Source organism: Crocuta crocuta, unplaced genomic scaffold, assembly GCF_008692635.1.
Source record: "Crocuta crocuta isolate KB4526 unplaced genomic scaffold, BGI_CrCroc_1.0 scaffold374, whole genome shotgun sequence".
Taxonomy (NCBI): domain Eukaryota; kingdom Metazoa; phylum Chordata; class Mammalia; order Carnivora; family Hyaenidae; genus Crocuta; species Crocuta crocuta.
Window position 1 is genome coordinate 1,875,930 of NW_027532613.1, and position 27,139 is coordinate 1,903,068.

The 27,139-nt window shown below is 41.5% G+C and overlaps 1 protein-coding gene across 1 annotated transcript; it reads right to left on the reverse strand.

Annotated features, from left to right (window-relative positions):
• Positions 1 to 1,095: 1,095 nt before the first annotated feature.
• NNMT (nicotinamide N-methyltransferase) lies at positions 1,096 to 27,139 on the reverse strand. Its single transcript, XM_077780511.1, has 4 exons — positions 27,068 to 27,139; positions 18,525 to 18,805; positions 17,495 to 17,702; positions 1,096 to 1,570 (listed from the first exon to the last, which is right to left on the reverse strand). The coding sequence occupies exons 2-4, from the start codon at positions 18,676 to 18,678 to the stop codon at positions 1,138 to 1,140; spliced, it is 795 nt and encodes a 264-aa protein (XP_077636637.1). The 5' UTR covers positions 18,679 to 18,805; positions 27,068 to 27,139; the 3' UTR covers positions 1,096 to 1,137.

The following is a 27,139-nucleotide window of genomic DNA, read 5'->3' on the forward strand; positions in this document are numbered from 1 at the left end:
ACGTCCAGAGGGCAGCTTCCTTCTCCAGACAGACCATGTCATCCCTTCCCCAGCACCGCGAGGCCGGGATGTGCACCAGCAGCAGATCCCGAGCAGGAGACGCTGACCCGGCGGATTCCGCGTGTGGACCACTGCTGCAGGTTGCGGTACTGCCTTTGGAAGTATCTGGGAACGCTTGGGGTGTTTTTGTTGTGACCGCAAAGATGGGGACCCTTGAGCCAGCTGACACCGGGGGCTTCACTGGCATGCCCACTGCCTGGCTCTACGTAAATAGTAAATAAATGTATGGCTTAAATGAGCAAGGAACGGCGAGCGGCATGCAAACTGAGTGTTATCAGAGCCCCTCCGGCAGGCGGTGCCAGCAAAGAGCCTGCAGGCCGGCGGCCCAGGGCGGCTTCCATGCCTTCTCCCACGTAGAGGTCAGGACACCTTTTCTCTGTAGGTTTGGCAACTAGTATCAAAGATGAAGAGAGCAATTGGGGCACCTGAGTGGCTCAGGTGGCGGGGTGTCGGACTCTTTTTTAAATTTTTAAATGTTTATTTATGTTTGAGAGAGAGAGAGAGAGAGAGGAGAACTGAGTGCAAGTGGGGAGGGGCAGAGAGAGAAGGAGATAGAACCTGAAGCAGCTCCAGGCTCCGAGCTGTCAGCACGGCCTTGGCCTAGTGTCCTAAAGGAAGCACGAGAAGGGCCTGCCCTCCCTGTGGGACCCAGGAGCAAAGGGAATCTGACCCCAGAGGTGGTGGTGACACCAGTGGACCCCAGCAGAGGATGGGGTCCCCAGAGAAGGCAGTTGTTGAGGAACCAGAGAAGCGTGTTCTTGAGAGAGAAGGAAACAGTGGGCCCCTAGGAAAGAGAGCCCATCCCCGCACACAGTGCTCTGTAGGCCTGCGTGGGCACGAGCCACCATGATCAGGACGCTTTCTAACCATGCGCAGTGAAGACCGGCTGTGCTGGTTGCTCGTCTGGACACACAGAGGAAGCACAGAGTGGCTGGTCGGCCAGTTGGTCCCCCACGGACTGACCACGCCGATCCCGTCCTAAACGAGCCGGGGAGCCCCTGCCATGGGATTCAACTCAGCACAACGACCAGGCAGTTAGAACCGAGAAGTTAACTGCTTTATTTGCGATCACAGGTGTCATACAGACTTGCTCAGCTTCCGCCCCACCAGGGAGAAAAGCCCTTCGTTGTCGCACATGGTGGAAGAATACTTTCGGGAGATCACCTCGAATTGCTCGACTGAGAAGCCAGCCTCTCTCACGGCAGCTTCTATTGCCTCCTGGCCCAGGCAGAGGCTGGAGAACTTCTGCTCGCCAATCATGTAGTAGCTGCTCTTCAGGGCATCCACCACCACCAGGAAGCCCCCCGGCTTTAGCAGGCTGCTGAGGTTCCTGAGGGCCGCGCAGTAGGCAGGGAGGTCTGGGCAGGCGGCGTCCAGGCACAGCGTGCTGAGCAAGCAGTCGGCCAGGGGCAGGGCGACGCTGCCCAGAGGCTGGCTCTGGGTCACGTCGCACTTCAGCACCTGCCTGACCACACGCCTCAACTTCTCCTCCTTCTCCAGCCTCTTGACTCTGAAATACACAAGCCAACAAACACCACTCGCCACCCTGTACCCATGAGAATGTCATGCATCCGGATCTCTCTGGTCGGGGCTGAAAGTGGCAATGTTGTCCCAAATGTTACGTCCTTGGGGCCATCCCTGATGAAAAAATGGAGGAAGAAGAAATGAAGGATGCTTTAGCACGTGGATGTGACTACAGTACCCTGTGCCGGATTACATCTCTTTATAAAGTGAGTAATAACATGGAAGGATAATAAAAGTACCTCGCTGCCCACTACTACCGTGCAGTTTTTCTTCCTCCACTGCTTAGAATAGTGCCTGGCTCCTTTATTATTATTATCATTAATTATTATTATTACCTATTTTTGTGTTTGTTTATTAATTATCACACTGTCTCCTCTGCCAAACTGCCACATAGTGATCATTTGACTGATCCATATCCGGTAATAACGGCTTTACAATGTGGAAACGGAATTTCTGTGTAGCTGCTGATCAGGGTGGGGGAGTGGGGTCGTCCGCAGACATTTATAGAAACTCTTGATAAGCACGACACAGCTGTGGCCAGGGCCCCTCTAGAAAGAAGAGAACCGCCAGCTGCCGTTCTCCAGCCACAAAACATACTGCAGAGAGTGTGTTTTATGAAGGGGATCGTTTTCTTGGTAGCTTTGCTCAAAACACTTTCCTTTTCGGCAAAATCAGAGGGGTTTCCTGAGAGAAAACCAGTTCACGAAAGAGGCAGAGAAGGTGAGAGCTGGGGATGAACTAGAGTGTCTTGGATCCTTCTGGAATTTGTTAGGGGAGGCCTGAAGGAAGAGGCTGACAGAGGAACCAAATGAAATAAACATGTCGAGTGCCCAGGAGAAGCTGGAGAAGAAAGGAAAGGAGAAGTAAGTAGCAGAAAATCAGAGAGGTAAGAGAAAAGCAAGAACCAGTGTTTAAAGTGTCCCATAGGCCCCAGAGCCCAAATAATGGGAGCGATGACTGGATATTTAGCACTTTGAGGAAATCCATCAACAGGGCCCCAGGGGTGCAAATCTAGCCTTACATTCAGGAAACACACCGTCCGTTTGCTGCAGAAGAAAACAGCCTCTCCGGCAGCAAGGCTTGACGGAGACAACAGAGGATGGCCCAACATCAGAGCAGATGAGAGAGGGATACAGCCGGGGCCACTTCCGGTCACGAGGAGAAGTCAATGGTTCAAACAAAACTTGGAGATTTCCCTCCACAGAGAATGATCTGAGACAATAGTAATTCATTGTGGACCTCTTATTTTTTTAATATTTAGTTAAAATCCTAAGCCCTGTGCATATACTCGGCTATTTATAAACATCCTTTATGTTATAATTGTCCACTTAAGTTTAGCAATAAGCATACGAAATAACTTCTCAACATTCTTGGCCATCAGAAAAACGCACATCGAACCACGAGGTAGTGCTTCACACCCACTAGGATAACTGGAATACACAAACAGAAAATAACAAGTGTTGGCAAGGATGTGGGGAATCGGGGCCCTCCACACACTGCTGGTGAGAATGCAAAACGGTCCAGCTACTTTGGAGAAAGTACTGGAAGTTCCACAAAAGTTGGACACATAGTGTTGAGGATGATCATTGGATTAATCTTTCCTCTCCATACCCCTCTGCCACGTACTGGAATCCCCTTGAGGATAGGATCTGTTTCCCATTTGCTTCATCTTGGGTCCCCATCGCCTACCCCTTTCCAGCCACATCACAGAGGTTTTAGAAAAATGTAAGATAAATGACTGAAAATGGGAGTTGGAGCCAGATGGAGTCCATTACACCAATATCTTTCTAACTGCAATTTGCCATTCATTCGTGTCTCATAAAATTAATCAATAAACATGGGGCACCTGGGTGGTTCAGTCGGTTAAGCATCTGACTTTGGCTCAGGTCATGATCTCACGGTTTGTGGGTTCGGGTCCCATGTCGGGCTCGGTGCTGACAGCTGAGCCTGGAGCCTGCTTTGGATTCTCTGTCTCCCTCACTTTCTGCCCCCCCCCAGCTTGTGCTCTGTCTGTCCGTCTGTCTCTCTCTCTCAAAAATAAATAAACGTTAAAAATTTAAATTAATCAAGAAACATTTGGAAAACCAATATAGAATAAACCAGAAAACAAAATCCCAGATAGCAGTAATTCAATATAGTATTATTTTGTGAAGATTTTTCGGCATAGCTCTGTCGGTAATAGCCAAAAGATGGAGATAACCCCCATAAGTCCATCAACTTATGGAGGGATTAATTGCAGTAATGCACTGTACTAACTCTCAGTCATAAAAAGGAATGAGGTACTGATTCATGCTACAACATGGAAGAACCTTGAAAACATTATACTAAGTGAAGGAAACCAGACACAAAAGGCGACACATTGTATGACTCCATTAAATGAAATACCCGTAAAAGGCAAAGCTCTGGAGACCAAAAGCATTCCAGTGGGTTCCAGCGGCCAAGAGGATCTGAGACGTGAGAATGGCTGCCAGTGCGGGGAGGGCTTGTTTGGAGAGTTATGAAAACGTTCTAAAACTGGGTAAAGACTACACAACTACATGAATAGACTGGGAACTATCAAATCTCATACTTTAAGTGGGTGAGTCATATGTTATGTTGGTTTTATCTCAGGAAAGCTGTTACCCTAAAGAGGGGGAGCTGGAACATAGCAAGGCATTGCTTTGAGGGAAGTCCGGCCAGCCATTAAAGTGGTCTACACTGGGAATAGTAATTACCTTTGGTTGGGTCGACCTACTCCCCTATCAAGGGTAGAAATGGTAGCAGGGTAACCAGTTTGTCCCGAGTGGTCTGGACTTTGCCACTTTTCCCACTGAAGATTCCCACATGCTGGGAACCCCTCTCAGTTCTGGGAAAACAGGGAAGGTCAGTCATTCTAAAAGCAGGGAAATCAGTTACAGAGCTGCCATTCAGCCTGATTGAACTGGGATGATGTGACCGAACTTTTTAAGAATAAGAAATAATAATTCAGCCTTAATGGGAGTCTGTGATTCACTAGGTAAAGTGAATCTAGAATAGAAACCGTCAAATAATCTATCTACGCATATGGATAGCCTGAGTACAAAAATGTACAAAAAGCTGAAGAAGTGACAAAATGGCAGGTTGTTGGAATGTGTTTGAAGATGATCTTCTTCGTTGGGAACACTGCAGGCATGTGTATTTAAGTGATTATGTCAGAAGCAGGTGGGACCTCTGGGCCCTATTGTATATGGGAAGCTATGGAAAGATGCCAGTTACCGCAGAACTAGTACTTGCCAGTCAGTTTACGATGGAGATTGTTCCCAAACTGGAAGATGGGCTGAGAAGTCTAGAAAGCTCATGGAGCATGTGTCAATTTGAAAGGCAAGTTGGCTAGAAAAGCCCACTGTTGTGGAGACCGGCCTGTCCTTGGGCATATAGCAAACACCGTGAACTTGGCTGCCAAGGAGGCTGTGTAAAGTTTACATCTCAGGGCGTCTCAGCGCCAGGGAAATGGACTCGCCCGGAGACACAGGCAATTACCACTCAACTTCACATTCAGCTCCAGGGGTAACGAATAAACAAACACACACCAGAAAAGGGTTTGGCAGTTCTACAGGAAACTAGTGGCAGTGTGGCCTTTTCTGTAGTTCTAAAGATCTAGTCTTTCAAATGACTCACAATGCAAAAAGAGGGCAGCTATTCCTTCTGTAAATATTTGACTCACAGAAACTGGCGAGAGAAGGGATAAAGAGTAGGGCTCCCAGGGAGAGTGCTTTGTGAGATGTATTCCCACACCCCAAGAAATTACCCTGCGTTTAGAGAGGCTCCTCCTGCCCAATCTCTGCAAGGTGGGTGGTGACCCAGAAGCCCCTGGGTGAGAGGTGAGATTTTTTTTTTTTAATGTTTTTATTTATTTCTGAGAGAGAGAGACATACACAGCATGAGCAGGGGAGGGTCAGAGAGAGAGGGAGTTACAGAATCTGAAGCAGTCTCCGGGCTCTGGGCTAGCTGTCAGCACAGAGCCCGACGCGGGGCTCGAACCCACGAACTGTGAGATCATGACCTGAGCCGAATCAGACGCTAAACCGATTGAGCCACCCAGGCGCCCCTGGGTGAGATCTTTTGATGATACTCAGCGCCTCCTCCCACGCCCTGTCCCCAGACGTTCTAGGAGGCCCTTCTGCGGGAGAACCAGCAGAATGTACAAAGGACGTAAAGAGCTGCACACACTTGGATGTCATTGTAAGAACTGTATGAGCCCAGTAAAACCTCTGGTACAGGTGACCACTGAATCAGGTGAAAGACAGATATTTCAGGAGGGAGAGGCTGGAAAACAAAATGCACGTGGTCATTTATTTTACATTTTTTTTAAACTTCTGTGATGTTGCAGGAAAGGGGTGGGCAATGGGGACCCAAGATGGAATAAATGAGAAAACAGATCCTATCTTCATAAGGATTCCAGTACGGGGCAGTGGGGAAAAAGAATTTGCCCAATCATCATCCATGAAAATGACAAATTAACGCTAGGAATGAGAGGGACATGGCCTCAACAGAGGAATGTTGGGAGCTTGACTTGGTCTGGAGTATCAAGGAGGGCTCCTCCAAAATGGAGTCAGGTAGGCAGAGATGTCAGAGGTAAATAAATAAGGGTTCGCCAGGCCAAGGAGAGTAGGAAGGAGGGGATGTTCCAGCCAGGGCCAGCAGCCTGTGCAGTGGCCATATGGTGGGAGGAAATATGGAGAGAAGGCCGACGAGGCTGGATCTCAGAAAACAAAGCATAACATGGTAGAACGTGAGGCTGCAGGGGTCAGCAGGTGCCAGGCTAGACAGGGCTTTGGGGACCATGTTAAGATTTGTGGTTTTTTTTTTTTTTTATCCTAAAAGCCATAGGAAGTTACGAAAAGATGCTAAGGAAGGGAAGGTGCAATTGGATCTACATTTGGAGGCGATCACTTTGGGACGAGAGTGGAGTGGAAGACCACGGAGGAAGGAGAGGATGGTGGCTTGCACCAGGAAAATGGCCTGGATGGAAGATACTGGAAGACACAGACTGGTTTGAGAGAAACTCAGAAATGGACAGAGTTTGGGGCACCGGGGTGGCTCAGTCAGCTGAAATGTCCGACTTTTGATCTCAAATCAGGTCTTGATCTCAGGGTCTGAATTCAAGCTCTGTTGGGCTCCGCGCTGGGCGTGAGACCTACTTAAAATAAAATGGACAGAACTTGGTATTGATTATAGAATATGACTGAGAGCGAGAAGGCGAGATTGGCTTCCAGCCTTCTGGCTTCCTTAATTAATTATTTGACAATACCCAAGGAGGTAAGCATACCAGAAAGAGAGCAAACCTGGAAGACCATAGCTCGATTTGGGACACTTTCAGACACAGGAGTAGAAATATTTACAGTTTGAAGGAAATAAATGGCCAAGTGATGTTTCCTCAGTCTGCCCTCTTCATTGTCCCGGACCAAGAATGCAGGAGAACGTCTAAGAGAAAAGCATGCTTTTAAAAGAGAGAAACTTTTCCTAGGTGTGGCTGAAACGATCATGGCGACCACGGAGAGCCTGATTTTGAGAAGAAACATCACTCTTTCATAAGACATGAAAATACAGTGATGCTTCGGAACAGCAAGTTTAATAGCTTCACGGGACAGATTTGGCACACGTATGTCTATTTGGAGCAGACAAACGTTTGATTAAATAGAAGTGAGAATCTTTGTGCAGAGAGCATCTACTTCACCTCTACTGGTGCTCAGGCTTCCTTCTGTCGGGCACAGGAGGTTAGGAGGAGCTTCAGCTCTCGTAGAGGCACCAGGGAGGGGCCCAGCTTCCCCAGGCCCCTCCAGGCAGCCCTGAGGGCTGGGGACAATTTGCAGAGGAACCTATAGCTCATTCCCACTCTCGAGTGTGTTCTGGCATCCGGCTGGAAAGCTCTGTTCTGGACGCCAGTATTTCTCAAACCGTAAAATGCATACGACCCCCTGCAGATCTTATTGAAATGCAGATTCTGGTTCTGTAGGGAAGGAAGGAGGCCTGAGACCCCGCATTCCTAATAGGCTCCCGGGTGCTATGGAAACTGCTTAGCCTGAGGGCCCCAAGGCAGGATTGTGCTCCAAGCTCTCAGAGCCAGAGGTTAATCAGTGCCATTTCTTGGATCTCTTAAGGTAAAACAGGCTTGAGTAGTCATTTCTATCTTCGCATTTGACTCTCTGACCTGATAAATAAATAAGGCGAAGCAGGAATTGGGTCCCAATGTCTTACAAGTGTTTTCCGATGGTTTTAAAAAGGAGTCGTATTCTAAACGTATGAGTCACACTCCAAAGGCAGAGGACCAGGAGACAGCTCAAATTGTCTCTGGCAGGACACTCAGCACAAGAAATAGCTTCAGATAAAGAAGAAATAATCTCAAAGGAAATAGGTTGTGAGCTGATAGAGGTACTGTAAGATGCAAGAAAGTGCAAGAAAGACGTAAGGTGAAAGGGATCGCTACCGTTCTCGAAATAGTTGAAGCCACAGGATCTAGCACAAGGATAAGACGAAGAATGCAGAATTTTACTGCCAAAAACATAGTTCCTTCCTCTCACAGCGATGGGGAAGGGACACTTTCTCAGGAGCCAATTGTTACGAGCTGACGATTCTGGCAGGAGATAAGCAATGCTTTTAGTATCCTGCTAGATTTTAAGGGTTTCCTTCTGAATGAGATGGAAAGGCTTGTGATAGCTAGGGAAATTGAGAAGAAAGTTCTAAAAGCCTTCTTGACATATGATTTGGACTTCGGAAAGGCACATTGTCTGACTGATCGAAAACTCTTTTATAAACTTTCCCTGAAATTCTATAAATCCTGGGAAATCCCTTATTTATTTAAGAATTTAGAAATATTGTCTGAATCCTCAGAGCTACAAGGTTGTTTTTTTTTTTTTTTTCTAGTTAATACCAGTTTCTTTCTGTGGAATTAGATAGGCAATAGAAAAAAAAAAAAGAAGCTTGAAATTACATTTATTTTGAAGAACGTATCTGCAGTTTGAAGACTATTGCTGGCATACAATTCTAAGTGAGGAGTTTCTAGGGTTAAAATGGCATTTGAAAATAGTTTCTCTCAGCTTCTTGCCAGGAAAAAAATAGAGAAATATTCAGCAATATTAAACAATTTTGTGTTGTTGTTCACTTGTAAAGGCTACACAAATATATTCCCGATATACACGGGCTTAGAAAATGTCACTTATGTGTTTTTCTTGAAAACATTATTTGAAGACCCATTCAACAGACTAAAAGATGAATCAGAATTAAAAACTTAAAAACTAGAAAACATCACATTAAATGAACATAAAGTAAAATTAAATGTTCATGTAACTGCAAATATGATTACAAACTGATAGTAAATATCCAAATTGATCCTTGAAAGGAAATATGAAAATAATGTGTTAGGGGCGCCTGAGTGGCTCAGTCAGTTAAGCATCTGACTTTGCTTCAGGTCATGATCTCACGGGGTTCGAGCCCCACATCGGGCTCTGTGCTGACAGCTCGGAGCCTGGAGCCTGCTTCAGATTCTGTGTCTCCCTCTCTCTCTGCCCTTCCCTCTGCTCTCTCTCTCTCAAAAATAAATAAACATTAAAGAAAAAATTTTTAAAGAACATAATGCTTTAAATTACTGTATTTGGATTTAAAGTCTCCAATTTTAACAACAAACACTGGAAAGAGAGATGCCAGAAGTACTTAGGGGGTCAAAAAATATTAAATTCCTCATATTATGAGGAAGGAAAAAAGTTACTGATTCTTACCTGGCATTGATAAACTGAGATAATTTGTTTCCAGCAGGCCTGCATTTTAAGAAATCTAAAAAAAGTTCTTCAGGTGAAGGGAAATGATGCCAGAGAGAAGCTTAGATCTGTAGAAAGAAACTAGGAAGATGATACAGGACAGACATATAGATAAAAATAAAAGGCTTTATAAATGTTTGTTCAAAATACTACTGACTAGTGTGCATATACTTAAACTACTGAATTATCTATTTAAAAACAGTTCAGGGGTGCCTGGGTGGCTTATTCAATTAAGCATCTGACTTTGGCTCAGGTCATGATGATCTAGCTGTTCCAGAGTTCGAGCCCTGCATCGGGCTCTGTGCTGACAGCTCTGAGCCTGGAGCCTGCCTCTGATTCTATGTCTCCCTCTCTCTCTGCTCCTTCCCTGCTCACACTGTTTCTCTCTCTCAAAAGTAAACAAACATTTACAAAAATTATTAAAAAAATTTTTTAAATAAACAAAAATAGTTCAGGGGTGCCTGAGTGGCTTAGTCAGCTAAGCATCCGACTTTGGCTCAGGTCATGATCTCGTGGTTTGTGAGTTCGAGCCCTGCATAGGGCTCTCTGCTGTCAGTGCAGGGCCCACTTTGGATCCTGTCTCCCTTTCTCTTTGCCTCTCCTCTGCTCACAAGCCTGTATTCTGTCTCTTTCTCTCTCTCAAATAATAAACATTAAAAAAAATAGTTCAGACGCTAAATCTTATGGTATGTGTTTTTTTAACCACAATAAAAAATAAAATAGAATAAATAAAAGCACCACTGACTTTTTAAAGCAAAAATACTAACAATGTATCATAGTATTATAGTAGAAATAGAGTAAAATATATGACAAGTGCATAAGGGGCAAGAGCGGGCAAAGGAATTAAGCTGTTGTAGCATCTTACTTGGTTCATGAGGTAAAATGTCAACCATATGTTAAAAATATAGGAGCATCTGGGTGGCTCAGTTGGTTAAGCACCCAGGTCACAGTGTCACTGGTTTGTGAGTTCAAGCCCCGTGTCAGGCTCTGTGCTGACACCTCAGAGCCTGGAACCTGCTTCGGATTCTGTATCTCCCTCTCTCTCTGTCTCTCCCCTGCTCATGCTCTGTCTCTCGCAAAAGTAAACATTAAAAACTTAAAAGAGATATATGTACTGTAATTTCTAGACAAATTACACATGCACATACATATATACACTCACACAAAACACAAAAGTGGTCAACAGAAAATAGTCAATAGAAGATGAAAAGGAATACTAAAAATGCATATATTTATATTAAATGGAATACCAAACATTATTCCATTCACTGAGGAGGAGCACGATCAAAGGCACAAATGAAAAACAAAACAAATGGGACAAATAGAAAATACATACCAGGATGTCTGATTGAGACTCAACCATATAATATCAGTAATTACCTTAAATGTAAGTGAACTACAAATCCAGTTACATAACAGAAATCCTCACATTGGGTTGGCAAGCGGGACCCACTTCATACTACCGGCAACAGAAACATTTTAAGTATAAAAACACAGACAGTTTGAAAACAAAAGGGTGGAAGAGATATACCATGTCTATTAGTTATCTATTGCTGTGTTATAAATTACCCCAAAACATAGCAATTTAAAAGAGACAAACATTTATCTCACAGTTTCTGTGGGTCAGATATCTGGGCACCAATTAGCTGAGTACCTCTGCTGCAAGGTCCCTCATGAGGCAGAGTGTTGGCTATGTCTTCAGTCTCCTCTGAAGGTTCGACTGGGGGAAATTTGCTTCCAAGCTCCCTCCAGACAAGCGAGTGAGAAGGAATACCCAACAGGGAAGCCATAGTCTTTCTGTAACCTAATCTCTCAGAATCCATGTGCCGATACTCTGCTGCACATATTTGTAAGAATCTAGTCACTAAATCCAACAGACACCCAAGGGAAACCAATTAAACAAGAGATGAGTATTTGAGGTGAAGATTACTGGGACCCTCTTAGAGGCTAACACTACATGCAAACACCAAGTATAAGAAGGCTAATGTGGTCATATCGATATCAAACTAGACTTCAAGACAAAGTGTATGACTGGCAGTAAAGGGAGATATTTCTTAATGACAAAATGGTCAGTAAAATGAGAAGACATAACAATCCTAAAAATATATGCAGATAGTAACAAGGCTTCAAAATGCATGAAGCAAATGTTGATATAATGATGGGGACGAAGAAATATATCCAAATCATAGTTTGAGATTTTAATACATTTCTCTCAGTAATTGAGAAACAAAAACTCCTGTAGAAAATTTGAAAAATGCTATCAATCTACCTGACTTCATTGATATTTAAACAAACTATAACTACAACAGGATGATATACATTTTTTTCAGTAGAAAGCACATAGATTATTCACCAACATAGACCTCAGGCTGACCGTAAAATAAATCTCTGACTACACCAAAATTTAAATAGAAACCAATAAAAATATCTAGAAAATCCTGAAATTTTTGGAAGTTGAGCAACACAATTCTAAATAACTCATGGGCAAAGAAGAAATCACAAAGGAAATGAGAAAATCTGCCAAAGTGGATATTAATAAAAATATGACATATCACAAATCATGAGCAGCACTAGAACAGTTCTGAAGGAAATTTAGAGCTTTAAATGGCTACATTAGAAGAAAGAAATATGTGAAATCAATGATCTAAGCTTCTATCTTAAGAAGCAGGAAAAAGAAGAGCATATAAAGACTAAAGTAAATGGAAGAGAGGAAATTAGAAAAATAAGAGCAGAGATCAACACAATTGAAAAAGGAAAGACAATAGAAAAAAATCAGCAACACCAAAAGTTGGTTCTTTGAAAACATTAATAAAATTGATCAATCTCTAGCAAGACTGATCAAGATATTTTTTAAAAGACAAATTGTCAATATCAGGAATGAAAGAAGGAAGACCATGAAGGGTCATGATTTCATGGTTCATGGGTTTGAGCCCCACGTCGGGCTTTGTGCTGGCAGCTCGGAGCCTGGAGCCTGCTTCAGATTCTGTGTCTGCCTCTCTCTCTCTGCCCCTCCCCCACCTGCACTCAGTATGTATCTCTCTCTCTCAAAATAAATAAACATTAAAAAAATGTTAAAGAGTAATAAAGATATATTGTTAAAAAATCTGTGACAATAAAATTGACAACCAAGATGAATAGGATAAATTCGTTGAAAGGTACTGTTTATCAAAACAGACAAAGAAGAAATGGAAAATCCAAATAGCCATTGAAAAATATTATTCTTAATTTTAAAAACTTCATACACATGAAACGACCCTTCAGGTATAGGTAGCTTTGAGAGTGAATCCTATCAATCATTTAAGGAAGAAATACTACTAATAATACACAAACTCCTTCAAAAAACAGAGGAGGAAGAAACATCTTCAACTTATATGAATCCAGCATCATACTGATACAAAAATCTGCCAAGCATGTTATTAGAAACGAATACTACAGCTTAATATTGATCATATTTATAGATGCAAAAATCCCTAACAAAATACTAGCAAATTACATCCAGTCATACATAAAAAGGATACTACTTCATGGTCAATGGGTGCGTGCCAGTTAGATTTAAACATTCAAAAATCTTCCCATATAATTCACATTTTTGGAATAAAGAAGAAAAATCATATGGCCATTTCAATGAATTCTAAAAATATTGACAAAATTCAACATTTGAGTTATAACTCCCAAGAAATTAAAATTTAAAGAAATTTAGTTAAAGAATATCTGTGAAAAATCTAGCTAATATTATACTTCATGATGGACATTACAATTGGACATTTTTTTCTTATGATATGCGCTAAAAGGCACATATGCTGACTTCCAACCTTTCTATTTAATATTGTTTTGGAAGTCCTATAATAGGCCAGAAAAATAAATAAAAGGCATATAGCTGGAATAGAAGAAGTAAAACTATTTTTATTTGCAGATGATAAAGGAGCATATATAGAAAAAACTTTGCAATCTACAAAAAAGCACTACTAGACCTAATTAATGAAGTCAGCAAGATTGCAGGACACAAGCTCAATATATAAAAATCCATTGTATTTCTATATACTAACACATTTTTATTTTTTATATTTTTTTCACAAGGAATATCATTTTACTACTATAATCACAAAATTGTAATTCCTATACAGGAATGTATAAGTGAACATTAATCAATGAATTGATAGTTCGCTTCCTAAAGAGGGCAAATGCACTTCAGAATGTATTGTAAAGAAAAAAATATTGTAAAATATTCTCTGGCCTTGTGGTGCACTTTTTAGTGCAAGTATTTAAGAGACAATAGTGTTCAATTCAACAAAGTATATCCTGGAAAGTTAACAATAACATTAAAAAAAACATAAAACACAGGAACTCTTTTAATGTTTATTTATTTATTTTGAAAGAGAGAGAGAGAGAGAGCGAGCGAGCGTGAGAGCAAGTGTGTGCAAGCTGGGGAGGGATAGAGAGAGAGAATCCCAAGCAGGCTCCAAACTGTCAGCACAGAGTCCAATGTTGGGGCTTGAACCCAGGAACCATGAGATCTTGACCTGAGCCAAAATCAAGAGCTGGGCACTCAAATGACTGAGATACCCAGGTGCCCTAAATAAAGAAGTCCTAAATACATAGAGTGATAAACTATGTTTATGGGCTACAGATTCCCTATGTCCGTTTTCCTAAATTGATTTGTAAGTTCAAAGATCACAATCGAAATCTCAGCAGCCTTTTTGGAAGAGATTGACAAGTTTATTCTAAAATTTATATCAAAATTTAATGCACTAAAAATGCTTTTGCACAGTGAAGGAAATCATCAACAGACAACAAGACAGACTACTGAATAGGAGAAGCTATTTGCAAATGACATACCTGATAAGGGGTTAATATCCAAAGTGTATAAAGAGCTTATACAACCTAACACCAAAGAAACAAATAATCCAATTAAAATGGGCAGAGGACCTGAACGGACATTTTTCCTAAGAAGATATACAAATGGCCAACAGATACATGAACGGATGCTCAACATCACTCATCATCAGGGAAATGCAAATCAAAACCACAATGAGATATCACCTCACACCTACCAGAATGGTCAAAATAAAAAAGATAAGAAATAACAAGAGTTTGTGAGAATGTGGAGAAAAAGGAACCCTCAAGCATGGTTGGTGCAGCCACTGTGGAAAACAGTATGAAGGTACCTCAAAAAAAAATAGAATCACCATATGATCCATTAATTCTACTACTGAGTATTTAGCCAAAGAAAACAAAAACACTAATTTGAAAAGATATATGTATCCCCATATTTATTGCAGCATTATTTACAATAGCCAAGATTTAGAAGCAACCTAAGTATCCATCCATAGATGAACAGGTAATGATATGTGATATCTAGGTAGGTAGGTAGGTAGATAGATAGATAGATGGATAGATAGATCTCCAACGGAATATTACTCAGCCATAAAAAATGATATCTTACCATTTGCAACAACATGGATGGACCCAGAAGGTATAATACTAGGTGAAATAAGTCAGACAGAGAAAGACAATACCCTAGAATTCCATATTTTTAAAATTCCACCGTATGTAAAATTTAAGAAACAAAACAAACAAAGAAAGATGGAGACAAAGAAAGAAACAGACCCTTAAATACAAAGAACAAACTAGTGGTTGTCAGGATGGTGGTGGGAGGGGTGTAGGGGAAAAAGGTAAACGGGATTAAGAGCACACTGATGACGAGCACTAAGTAATGTATAGAATTGGTGAATCACTATATTGTGCATCTGAAATTAATATAACACTGTATGTTAATTATACTTCCATTGAAAAATATATATACTACATATATATATACTAAAATTGCCAAAAATAATTTTGAAAAAGAACAGAGCTGGAGGATTTACACTACCTGACTTCAGGACTTACTTTTCCTGGTAAAAAAGATAAAAGACCCAGTGGAAGTTTAGTGACTCTACATGCAGCAAAAACATTAATTGGGAAATAAAACAGAAAACTCCTGGTTTGTTTATATCACTATATTAAAAGGAATTGTACAAGCAGTGAGTCACCTTGATAACTTACATCTGACAATCCACGTTGACTATCAATTAGACAGTATAGTAACAATATGTAAGAAAACAAAGTACAGAATACTCCTACTAAGCTAGAATTCAGCAGACTATTAAAAAAAATGAAAGGATTAAAGAAATAGAAGCAGACTGTAGCGTTAGTTTCAGAAGAGAACCTGATTCAGGAATAAATAAATTTGGTAAAGTGATGAGAAGCAAATTTAAGTGCACATATAGAAAAATGAGTGGACCATAACTCCAGAGGTAAAGTATGGAGGTAGGCATACTCCTTGGGGACATGTTAGGACCACATGATTTTATATTTATCCCTGGGATTCCAGAATATTACTTCACTCAAGTTCAGAAACATGGGAGTCATACCTGATAGCTTACCTCTCATTATTTCCCATGACCAATCGTTACCAACTCTTATCCATTCTATCTCAAAAATTCATCTTAAAGTCCTCTTCCTCTCTCCATCACTGACCAATCCATTAGTCCAAGCCACCATCATCTCTTACCTGGATTAAAGTGTCTCCTTTCTGCACCTCTCATTCTCCTCTAAACCCTCTAATCCATTCTCCACACAACAGCCAGAGAGATGTTAGGAATGTAAATGGGTCATATCACTTTCTGGGTTACACCTCTAATGCCTTCTCATCACACTTGAAGTACAGGATCTTTAGCCTGCCCTCAAAGCCCTAAGTGATCTGACATGTGCCTGCCTTCCCTGATATGAGGTCTAGGAGACAAGGGACTTCCTCCATCTTGCCCAACAGTCTATCCCAGTAGGTGAGACTGTGTGGCACATCCCACGTGTCCAATACGGGTTCATTGAATGAACGAACACTAGTTCCTTTAACCAAGAACCAAAAAGTGTTAGCACCCATTTCTTGAAGGAGACTGACTTGCTGAGAAGTCAGAGCCCTTTTCTGACCAAAGAATGGGATATGTTCATTAAAAACATGTATGCTTTCCCTTGTGGATGAAAAGCCAAGAAAAGGAAAGACAGACAATGATGTGCCGTGCAGCACACAAAGAGTGAAGCACATGAGCAAGGGTGCGGGTGCAAATACGGGAAGAAGTGGCTTGGGGAAGGAAGGGAGTTATGCAAAAATTAAATCATGGGCAAGAAAGTGCGGAAAGACAGAGGAAATGTACAAAAAACATACAGTAAGAGCAGGGAGAAAAAAAAAGAAATGTAAAAATAACTGAGCATGTAAGAAGTAGTGGACGGGGTTAGTAGGATCCTGGGAGGTATACTGAAGTGGTCTTTTTAGACAGTTTGCAAAGAAGCCTGTGGGACTCAGCAACGTGCTTATAACAGCAAACACACTTCGCTGCTGGAGCAACAGTCAGGTGGGCGGAACAGTGGAACTGGGCTGAGTCACTGCAGGACCACTGCCAGGGGACAGAGGCACATCAGGACAAGGGAGAGAGAAAATGAAACGCAGACCTGGTCCCTCCTGGCTGGTAAGCTATTGACAATTTCTCATGTGGAGAGAAATTAATCATTTAAACAAGACTCGGCTGCATAAACTGACTTGTAGACAGAGTCACCTGAGATGTTGACCATTAGTCGTGAGTACATAAAGCTCTGATTTTGTGGATGGAGAGGAACAGATTCTTTTCAGAGACTCCTTTAGGCTGCGAATCCCAGTTTAAAAACAGCTTTTTGTTGTCTCTGGTGGTGCCAGCATTAGCCACCCCCACAGCAGAGCCCTAAGCACTTGGGTAGTTAGCAGCAGGGTGGTCCTGGGGGACACCCAAAAGCTGCTAGTTGAAGAGATAGTTTCCCCTCATTCTCGAACTTGTCATAAATGTCATTATCTCATGGCACCCGACCCGCATGCTGCACCTCCACACTGGTCTGGGAAGGTTTTGCCTCCTTTTGGCTCAGTGGCCATTTCTTCAATTCTGTTCTGTGTCTTCTGCTATTCTGGTGTGTACACACACACGTCCCTCTGTCTCATTCTCTCTCTACCTCTTCTTCTCCATCTGGATTTCTCTTTGGCCTCTCTCTGTTCCCTTTGCTTTGTAACTTGGGCTCTAGGGAGTCACTCAGGGGCCGTCAGAAAGCCAGGAAGCAGACCCCAGTTTCTCTACCTGTTCCCTTCGAGCTCGCACACGTAGGTCACCACTGGGGACCAGTCGAAGGCCCCTGGCTCCTTCTTTAGCCACTTCTGCAACTCCTGCAGATTTTGCTCCGTGTAGTCGGTGGCAATGATCTCCTTGAAGGATTCACAAGCAGAGAGGAGCTGGTAGATGGTGGGGCCGGAGCCAATGTCGATCAGGAGGTCCCCCTTCACACCATCTGGTTTAGAAGAAGGAACAAGGAGAGAGGATGAGGCCTCATACGGCAGCGGACAGAGCTGGTATGTACTGTTTTCACTGAGACTGTGCTAGAAAGGCCCAAAGATAGACCATCTCTCTACTCACTCCTCTTCCCTCAACTTCTTTTTTTTTTTTTTTTTTTACATGATTGCATTTTCCATTGTCCAATCCAAGCTGGAAGCATGTTGTTGGAATATTTTTAGTCGCAGGAGAAAAAAGAAAAGATCGACATCTCGTGTACAGACCTTTAATCCAGAAAGACTGCTACACAGAGAACGTAAAAACTATTAAGAAATATTTCGGGAAAGTTAAAATTTTGGTTTTGGTTTTGGCTTTGATTTTGGGGCGGGGGGGGTTGAAAGTTAATTTTTTTTTTTAATTGAGTTTTTATGTCTCTCTCCAAAAAGCATCCAATTCTTCATGTATTGGGAGGTCTTTGTCTCATGCACATGTACAACATTCCTGTGAGTTAGAAACGGAATAAATATTAGAACCTCCATTTCTTAAGCCATGGTTAAATGGCTGGCTCTGGCCACCTAGCAAATTGATATAAAATCAAGGACAGAATGCCTGCGTTTTGGTTTCCATTTTGCACAACCAAATGAGATAATGCATAAAAAGGCACTTTGTAAATTGTAATATCTCCGGATCGACATTAGTTTTTACCCTCGTTAAATAAATGAGTGATGTCAAAAGGGCTGTCACATAGTGATGCCTAGACACCAACCCAGCAGTTCCCTGAGATTCTATTTATATGACTCACATATTGGTAGGGAGACATAGGGATAACACACAAACTTACCGAGGCAGAATATCTTGAAAAGATTTTTCAGAAGATGCCTAAGAATCTCATTTTCCGCCGAGTGTCTTGACCCAAAGTTGTAATATTTTTCTAGGTAATCTCGAGGGTTGAAATGGCTCAGATAAGTGTCCTTGGAGGTGAAGCTCGATTCCATTCTTTCTTGGTCCTGTGTCCACTGCCTTCTCTTTCTCCCTCTCCTCCAGAACCTGGGGAGGCACCCTGAAGAAGTTGTCCTTTTATGTCTCAGGCTTCAATCCTTCTTCCGTTAGTCCAACCTACCCCTTAGAGACAGATATTTGGTTAAACACTAACTGACAGTAACATCCAAGAATGTTCTGGCTGTTCTGGGAAGTGATGAAATTTTTGGGTAAGGGAACCTAGGAGAAGTGGGTGTGGGAAGGGGAGGGCCATGAGCTGTAAGCAATTCTTGGCCAAGGGGTGAAGTTCAACTGCAGGAGGTAGCATCTGGGCTCATTAGGGAAATCATTTAACTTGTAGAAGAACCACTAAGGTTAGAGAGGTGTGTCATGTCCCCAGAGCACCATCAGTTCTTCCCGTAATGATTCTCCCAAAAGAGAGCCACAAAGAGTGGTTTAAATTTAAGGGTCTTAAAGAAAGAAAAGAGGGAAAGAGGAGGATTAGGAAATGTCTTTAAGGCCTAAGAAATATTGGCTAAAGAAGGAATCACGGAGGAAATTTGGAAAGAGGGTAAAAAAGCAATTTTTAAATCTGGATGAGTCTTCCTCCAATGTCTAGGCAAGCCACAATCCTGTGATCCTCTCCTCACGCTCTCACACCCCTCCTTCCCCTCCCTGTACATCTGCAGAGTCCCAAAGCTACCAGTTCTCAGCAACTGGCAACTGAGAACTCTTCCCCAAGCCTCCCCATTCATTTCAATCCATTGAAATCCTGATGGTACTTTCAAAGTGAAATGTAAGTGCTCTACTTCTTTTAAGAATTCCTTATATTTCCTTTTCTGAAACTCACATTGCCCTTAGAATTCGCTTACCCACCCAAGCCCTTGATTTTGTCATGTCATGAATTTTTTTGGTTATGTCTGTGTCAATCCTTCTTCCCAAACTATTTTTTTACATGAATGACGCACTAAGCCGCCAGCTCCTTTAGGTCAAGGACCAAGGCTCAGTTCTCTTTTTGCCCCTTGCCTATCACATCTACATAGTAGGTGTTCAAAACACTGGTTGATGAGTTGACTATTGTCACGTTGCTGCAAATGCAATCGCAGTCAGTGCTCTATATTCCATGGGTGATGACTTAGTAAGGGCCCATCTGGCTACAAAGCAGAGAAACTTGCTCAAAGAAGTTCAGGTAAGAAGGGAATGATTAATAGAATATAATGGAAACACATTGGGGTGCCTGGGTGGCTCAGTCAGTTGAGCACCTGTCTTTGGCTCAGGTCATGATCTCACAGTTTGTGAGTTTGAGCCCCATATTGGGCTCTATGCTGACAGCTCAGCGCCTAGAGCCTGCTTCCAGATCTGTGTCTCTTTCTCTTCCTGCTCCTCCCTTGCTCACACTTTTTCTCTTTCTCAAAAATAAATATTAAAAAAAAAAAAAAGGAAAAACATTGCAGGGGATCTCACTGGGTCTCATCAACTGAAAAAAATCATTAGACAGCTAATTTCTATCTTTCTCTCTCTCTCTGTCTTTCTCTCCCTCCTTCTCTCTTTTCTGTCTCTCTTTGGAGGTCTAGTGGCCTTGATTCTCTGCAAACAGGCTTCTCTTGCTCATCTACTACACGCTGCTCCATTCTGACTATTCCAAACGGTGGTCTCTGCACCTGACCTTACGGAATCTTCTAACCCATCTCCTTGCAGCTGGCTAACTAGGTCTGCATGGTCCAAATCCAGAGACCTTAGAGGGAGAATCTGTCTGGTCCAGTATGGGTCAGTCATTGATGCTTCCCAGTAAGTGTTGGGGTAGTAAAAGGTACCTGTGGGATATTAAGACTGCCCGTCACAGAGACTTAGATGGAACAGACAAATTGTCTGAGATTAGTGCAACTGTTGGTCCTTCAAAAGTCAAATCACAGACTGGGAGGATATAGAATCGATACATGGCATCCTTGTGAGTGCTCAGAGCCCCCACTGCTGCAATGCTGATTACTTCCTCCTTCTCCCAACTGCCCTGGTTGTGGAGTACAACCACCAAGAAGCATCCAGAACTCAAAGTCAAGAGACACAAATTGCCAACCTGATTGGCCACCAACAGTTTGTATGACAATGGGCTGTTAGAAAAACTAACTTTTGAGATCCCGAAGCCCCAGTTTTGGTATGTAAAATAGGGATAATAATATAGGAGAAGAGAAAATTTCTTCTTTGCCATCTTGGGGTCTCTGTCTGGGCCTAAGAATTAAACTGACATGAGACAGATTAATAGGAGAAACGCATGTGAAGCTTCGTAATTTACATGGGACGCTTCACAAGAGAATGAAGACCTCAAGATGTGACCAGAGTGAGACCCTTTTATATCTTTAGACAAGGTAACATTTAATTTGTAAAGAACTGCAAGACAAAGGGGTTTGGCCTTGGGGTAGTAAATGATAAATAAGTAACTAAGAAAGGAAAGATTGGCTTAACAAGGTTTGTACCAATTTCTCAGCCCCACATTTCCTGTCTCTGGTGATAAGAATGTCTTCCTTCTTCCTAGTACAGGGAGGGTACCTTTCATAAGAGACTTTCATCACCTGCTTTCAGGAAGAAAAAGAAGGATCAGAGCATCCTTCCTATACCTACTGTTTTTAAAATGCCTTTAATTCAAAATAATCAAATGCCAAAGTGACATGTTTTGGGGTGATATATTTCGGTCTTCTTCAATAGTATCTATTCTGTTCAGTGTTCTCTATTCAAAGTATTGAGAAACTTAATTCACCGTTTCCTTTACACTGATTCCTTACCTTGGAAAATGTCCCTCTTTCCACCCAGGGGTCCGTTTAACAGGGAACTTTAAAAATAGTGGTTATGTAGCTTATACGTGGCCTTGATACTGTAGTACCTCTCGCCCCCTCATCCCGTCATTTATTTTTCCCTACCCTTTTCAGAAGCTACCAAGATTGATGGTCAGAATCATATTTCACTATAGATAGAAACCTGTTCCTCATGTTGGCCTGCTGACCACTGTTCCATGAATGTCTCTTATAATTATGAACGTATGAATATATAAATACACACGTGGTGAAGACGTAGTTCCAAAATCAACAGCCTCTGGAAGCTGTTTTGGAAGGAAAGATTTCTTTTCTTTTTTAGGATTAACATATACTCTATGAAAACAAACTGTTTAATCATATAAAACAAAAGCCAGGTTTTTAAATCAGATCCTGAACAGTTAAAAAAAAAATTTAAACGTGTGGTTGAATTCATTATCCCACCCTGAATTTTTTCCTTTTTCTTTCTAAATGGCCCACTATGGAATTTTTCTCAGAAGCAATTAAACTGAAACCCCAAATCCTTTCCTTAGCAGCTGCTTCAAAAAAACTAGAACTTCATATCCCATGCCTAAGAAAGATGTGTAAATGAAATGCTTCCTACTTTATCCTGATTATTTGGAGTCTCCGGAAGTCTTATTTTCCTTTTGGATACGAATTCAGGAACAATTCAATATCCTGATGGCGAACACAGGACCAGCCCTTGAGCAGAGTTGCAACAGTACCCTCATGGGCATTGAAGGGCACATTCGCTTGTCCACTGGCCTTCCACTGGAACTAGATTCCGGGGAAACTCCCACAGGCTTCAGTGAGCAAAGAAATTTATAATGCCTTGTGCATTGGCTTGGAAAGGCAATTCTCTCATGTGGACAAAATGTAGTGAAGACATAGTTCCAAAATCAATAGCCTCTGGAAGGAACCAAGAACAAGAAGGAAATAGGAGGGGAGGAAGCGAGGCCGGGAGAGTGAAATGGAGGGAAGGAAGAAAGGAGAGATGGAGGGACTCAGGAAAGCGCGTCACTCCCGGATAGCCTGGGAGCTTGGTCTGCTGCTCTTCCCATGTGGTCAGCTGATAAAACATTTGCTTCGTTACCTCAGGTCACGACCTTATGAGAAAAGAGTTCTGCAATACTCATGTGCAAAAGATCAAGGTCTGAGATGAAAAAAAGAATGAAGAACACGTAAGGACACTACCTTGTGGGTGATATTAATGGACGTATAAAAATAATGTCACGTGTGGTTAAAAGCAAGCAAGATAGAATTAAAATACACAAATACAACAGTCTATAAATTTCAGGGGAGGGTAAATACATGGGGTCGAAGTGTTCTAGATCTTTGAATTGTCCAGGAAGGATAAAAGTATTGATTATCTTTAGACTTTGCTGAGTAGATTATATATATTGTAATTCCCGGAAGATGATTATACAACTGCCCATACTTGCCGAGCCTGGGAACGTTCCCCGGTTGTAGGAGTATGTTTGGCCCCTACACAGAGTAGGTCAGAAAAGCTGGGGAGCAGCCCTCACGCCCTCCCCCAGTGACAGAGGAGGGTTGCTGAATGATGATGTGGGCTTCCTTGGTTCCAGGATAGGAATGCCCAGACAGGTTCTATGTGCTCTCGCAGAGGTCCCCGGCAGGAGTGAGCCCCGGTTGCCCACAGCCTGAACTGCTTCATGAATGGGGCCTGATTGCCTTCCTTTCTTTCTCTGTCTCACATCCCCACACGCTCACCAGTGCTTTGTGGGATCCAAGGTAAAATACCTATACTCCAATTTTAGGCACCACAAAAATAACACAATCAAATTAGTAGAGGAGAAGAAATGGAATGACAAAAAAAAAAAAAAAAAAAAAAAATCAATTTGGGAAGAGGAAAGAACCAAGGGAAAGAGGAAAAACAACCCCAAAAAACAAAAACATAGACCCATCAGGACAGATATAAAACATAACATAAGAAGGCAATCGATGGAGAGTAAAAGATGGATAAAAACATCCGTAAAAATATGTAATACATGAGCAGCAGGATTCCACAACTAGATTCAATGGATGTACACAATATACTGCATGCAACACCTACACGTGTGTTTTAGGAATACAGAGTGCATTAAAAACTACCCTGCAGTAGCTTACAAAGCAAGCCTCCACATATTTCAAGACTGAAATGTTACAGAGTATATTCTTTGACTAACGTGTTGAAGTTAAAAGTCAAAAAACCAAAAAGATAACTAGAACATCTTTATTTGTTTGAAAGTTAAGAAATGTACCAATACACAACTTGTGGCCCCCAGAAAGGAATCATGGTGAAAATTATAAAATAGTTTGAACTCAGTAGTAATGGAAGTACTACATATCAAAATTCAAGGGTTGAAGCCAAAAGAGTATTCAAAGGGAACTCTAATCCTCAAATGTATATCCTAGTAACATAAATGGGGTTGTGGAGTTAGGAAAAGAACAGCAAACAGACGTGAATAGAAAGTAAATAATACCATAGAGAAGAAACTAATGAAATAAAAAGCTAAAATACAATAGGGAAGATTAGCAAGGCTCAAAAATAGTCTCTCTGAAAAGACTAATATAACTAGTGATTTTCTGTTTGTAGTGATCAAGGGGGGAAAAAAAAGGAAAAGGCACAGACACCCAATGTCAAGAGTGAAAATGGAAACTTCCTGCAGACATTTCAAAGATGTTTTTAAAGATGGCTGTTAGTTATCGTGAATAATATTATGCCAATCTACTGAATATTGGAGAAGTTCCCACGTAAATTTACAACACATGTAAAGCCTGAACTGACCTGTAACCATCAGAGAACTTAAGTTGAACATTGTTCCCATATGACACCCCCACAGCAGATAGCTTCACAAGTGAGTTCTAGCGTATAGTCAAGGAATCAGCAATTTTAATCTTACACAAACTCTTTCAGAGAGTAGAAAAGGAGAGAAGACCCCTCAACCAATTTTATAAGTTTAGCAAAACACTAATGCTAAGGTTATTTATGAGAAAGAAAAATTACAAGCTTCAAATCACTCATGAACACAACTACGAAAATCCTAAACAAATTCTTGTCTACTCCACAAAATCACAAACACTTATATGGTGCTTCCTAGGTGTAGACACTGGTTTAAGCGTTTTGGACAAGTTACTAAACCTTCCAATACTTCTGTGAGTTAGGTACTATTATCCTCATTTCAGCATATAAGGCATAGAGAGGTTTAGTACCCTGTCCAGGGCACACTGCTAGGTAGTTGTATAGCTGGAGTTCAGACCTACAATAGTCTGATGGGACAGCCTCTTCATTTAGCACTTACACGATGGCCAAGGTGAGTTTATTGCAGGATTACAAGGCAATTTAACATTCAAAAACCAATTAATGTAAAGGCGCCTGAGTGGTTCAGTTGGTCAGGCATCAGACTCTTGATTTCGGCTCAGGTCATGATCTCACGGTTTTCGAGATTGAGCCCCATATCGGGCTCTGCACTGATAAGACAGAGGCTGCTTGGGGTTCTGAGTCTCCCTCTCTCTTTGCCCCTCCCCCACCTCATGCTATCTGTCTCTCAAAAGAAATAAATAAACTTAAAAAATCAATTAAGGTGAACATATTTACATATTTAAGGAGAAAGGCTTTCTGATCATTCAATAGATATATGGGGGGAAAATATCTCAAAATCCATATCCATTCACAACAGCAACAGTAAAAACCTCTTGACAAATGGACAGTAGGACAGAACTTCCTTTATGTGAAAAGGATTATCTACAAAAACTTCACCAAACATCATACTTCATGAGGACACATTTAAAAGCTTTCCCTCTGCCTTGAGGACAGAGACAAGAATGCTAACAATTACCGATTTTTCTTTCTTTTATCTTAACGATTACCAACTTTATTCAACATTCTACAAGGGATCTTGGACAGCACTGCAGGTAAGAAAAAGAAATAAAAGGTATAAACATTGGAAATGAAAAAGATAAAATTATTATTAAAAACAGATAATGATAATATATAGAGAAAATTTTAAATAATCTACAAAGAAACTACTAGAATTCAGGAGTCCAGCAAAATTTCTGGATACAATATAAAAAATATAAAAAATCAAATTCATGTCTAACCAGCAACGGTTATAAAATAAAATTTAAAACAGACTTTGTGCACAATGGCATTAAAAAATGAGAAGTACCTAGGAATAAATCCAACAAAATATGTACAAGACATTAATGGAGAAAATTATAAAATTTTATTAAAAGACATTAAAGAAGACCTAAATAAATGGAGAAATAGACCACTTCACGGATTGAAGGACTCAACATTGTAAAGATGTCATTTCTCTCCAAATTGATTTATAGACTCAGTAAAATCCCAATTAAAATCCCAATAGGTTTTTGTTGGAACTTGACAAGCCAGCTCTAAAATTTATATGACAGTGCCAAGGACCAAGAGTAGCTACTCTTGAAGAAGAAAAATAAGGTAGGAGAGCTGGCTTTCCCAGACATAATACTTATTATAATGCTATAGTAATGAAGACCATATGGCATCGGTATAAGGATCGACAAGTAGACTAATGAAATAGTAGACAGCCCATAAACAGACCCATAACTTTATCAACATTTGGTGTACAGCAGAGGTCATATTCGGGATCGGTGGGGGAAAAGACAGACTTTTCAATAAATAGTGCTGGGGTCATCGAGAAGGGGAGAAGATGGAATCGGACCTTCTCTGTACACTAGACGCAAAAATCAATTCAGGTGGATTAAAAACCATAGATGAAGGGTAAAGCTCTAAGGATTTAGAAGGTAATATATAAGATCTTCATGACCTGAGGGGTAGAGAAGAATTTCTTATACTGAATACAAGAAACCATTCGTCGGAAATTTGAGATTTTGTAAATTTGAGTATATTACAATGCAGAACATCTGTTCAACCAAAGACATATTAAGAGAGTAAAGAGACATGCCACAGAGTGGGAGAAGATCCCCCAACGCATAAAACTGACAAAGGACCAGGATCCAGAATTTATAAAGAACTTCTGTGAACCAAAATGAAGATAAAGAACAACCCAGAAAACTTGAACAGACCCTCTTTTATAAGAAAGGAAATCCAAAGTGCCCGTAAACCTATGAAGATGCTTAATCTCATCAATGAAATGCAAATGAATTCACAATGAGATACTACTACACAGCCATCAGATTGGCAAAAATAACATCTGCCGGCACCAAGGACCTAGATCACAGATGTTCTCATGTATTTCTAGCGGGCAAATAAATTGGTGCACCATTCTGGAAAACAGGCTGGCATGAACTAGGAGGCTTGAGTTGGGCACACTCTGTGCCCACCAATTGCACACCCAGGCTCACACGTGGGCACGTGACTGTTCTTAGCAGCATTGTTTGAAATAGCCCCCAGCTAGAAACAACCTAAGCGTCCGGCAAGAGAAGAATAAATAAATCGGAGCATACAGTGATGAAACTGCACCAGTTATAGCTATCGGCATCCACACGGATGGTTCTCCGAAGACGGAGAGGGAGAGAAGGAAGCTCAAAACAGGCAACAGGAAACCATCTTACCTAGTGATGCATAAAGGAGTGGCGGACTATAGAGAAAAACAGTCATTACCTTAGACGTCGGGGTGCTGGTTGGCTCTGGAGGGGAAGGAGGTGGCGCCCCCTGCGGCGGGAGGAGGGAGTG

Bases quoted from the DNA above. Each gene is read 5' to 3' on its own strand.
- NNMT (XM_077780511.1), bottom strand. From the start codon at position 18,678: ATGGAATCGAGCTTCACCTCCAAGGACACTTATCTGAGCCATTTCAAC. The intron at 17,703-18,524 runs GTAAGTTTGTGT...CTTCTAAACCAG, and splicing joins TTTCAAGATATTCTGCCTCG to ATGGTGTGAAGGGGGACCTC. The intron at 1,571-17,494 runs GTAGAGAAACTG...TGTGTATTTCAG, and splicing joins TGCGAGCTCGAAGGGAACAG to AGTCAAGAGGCTGGAGAAGG.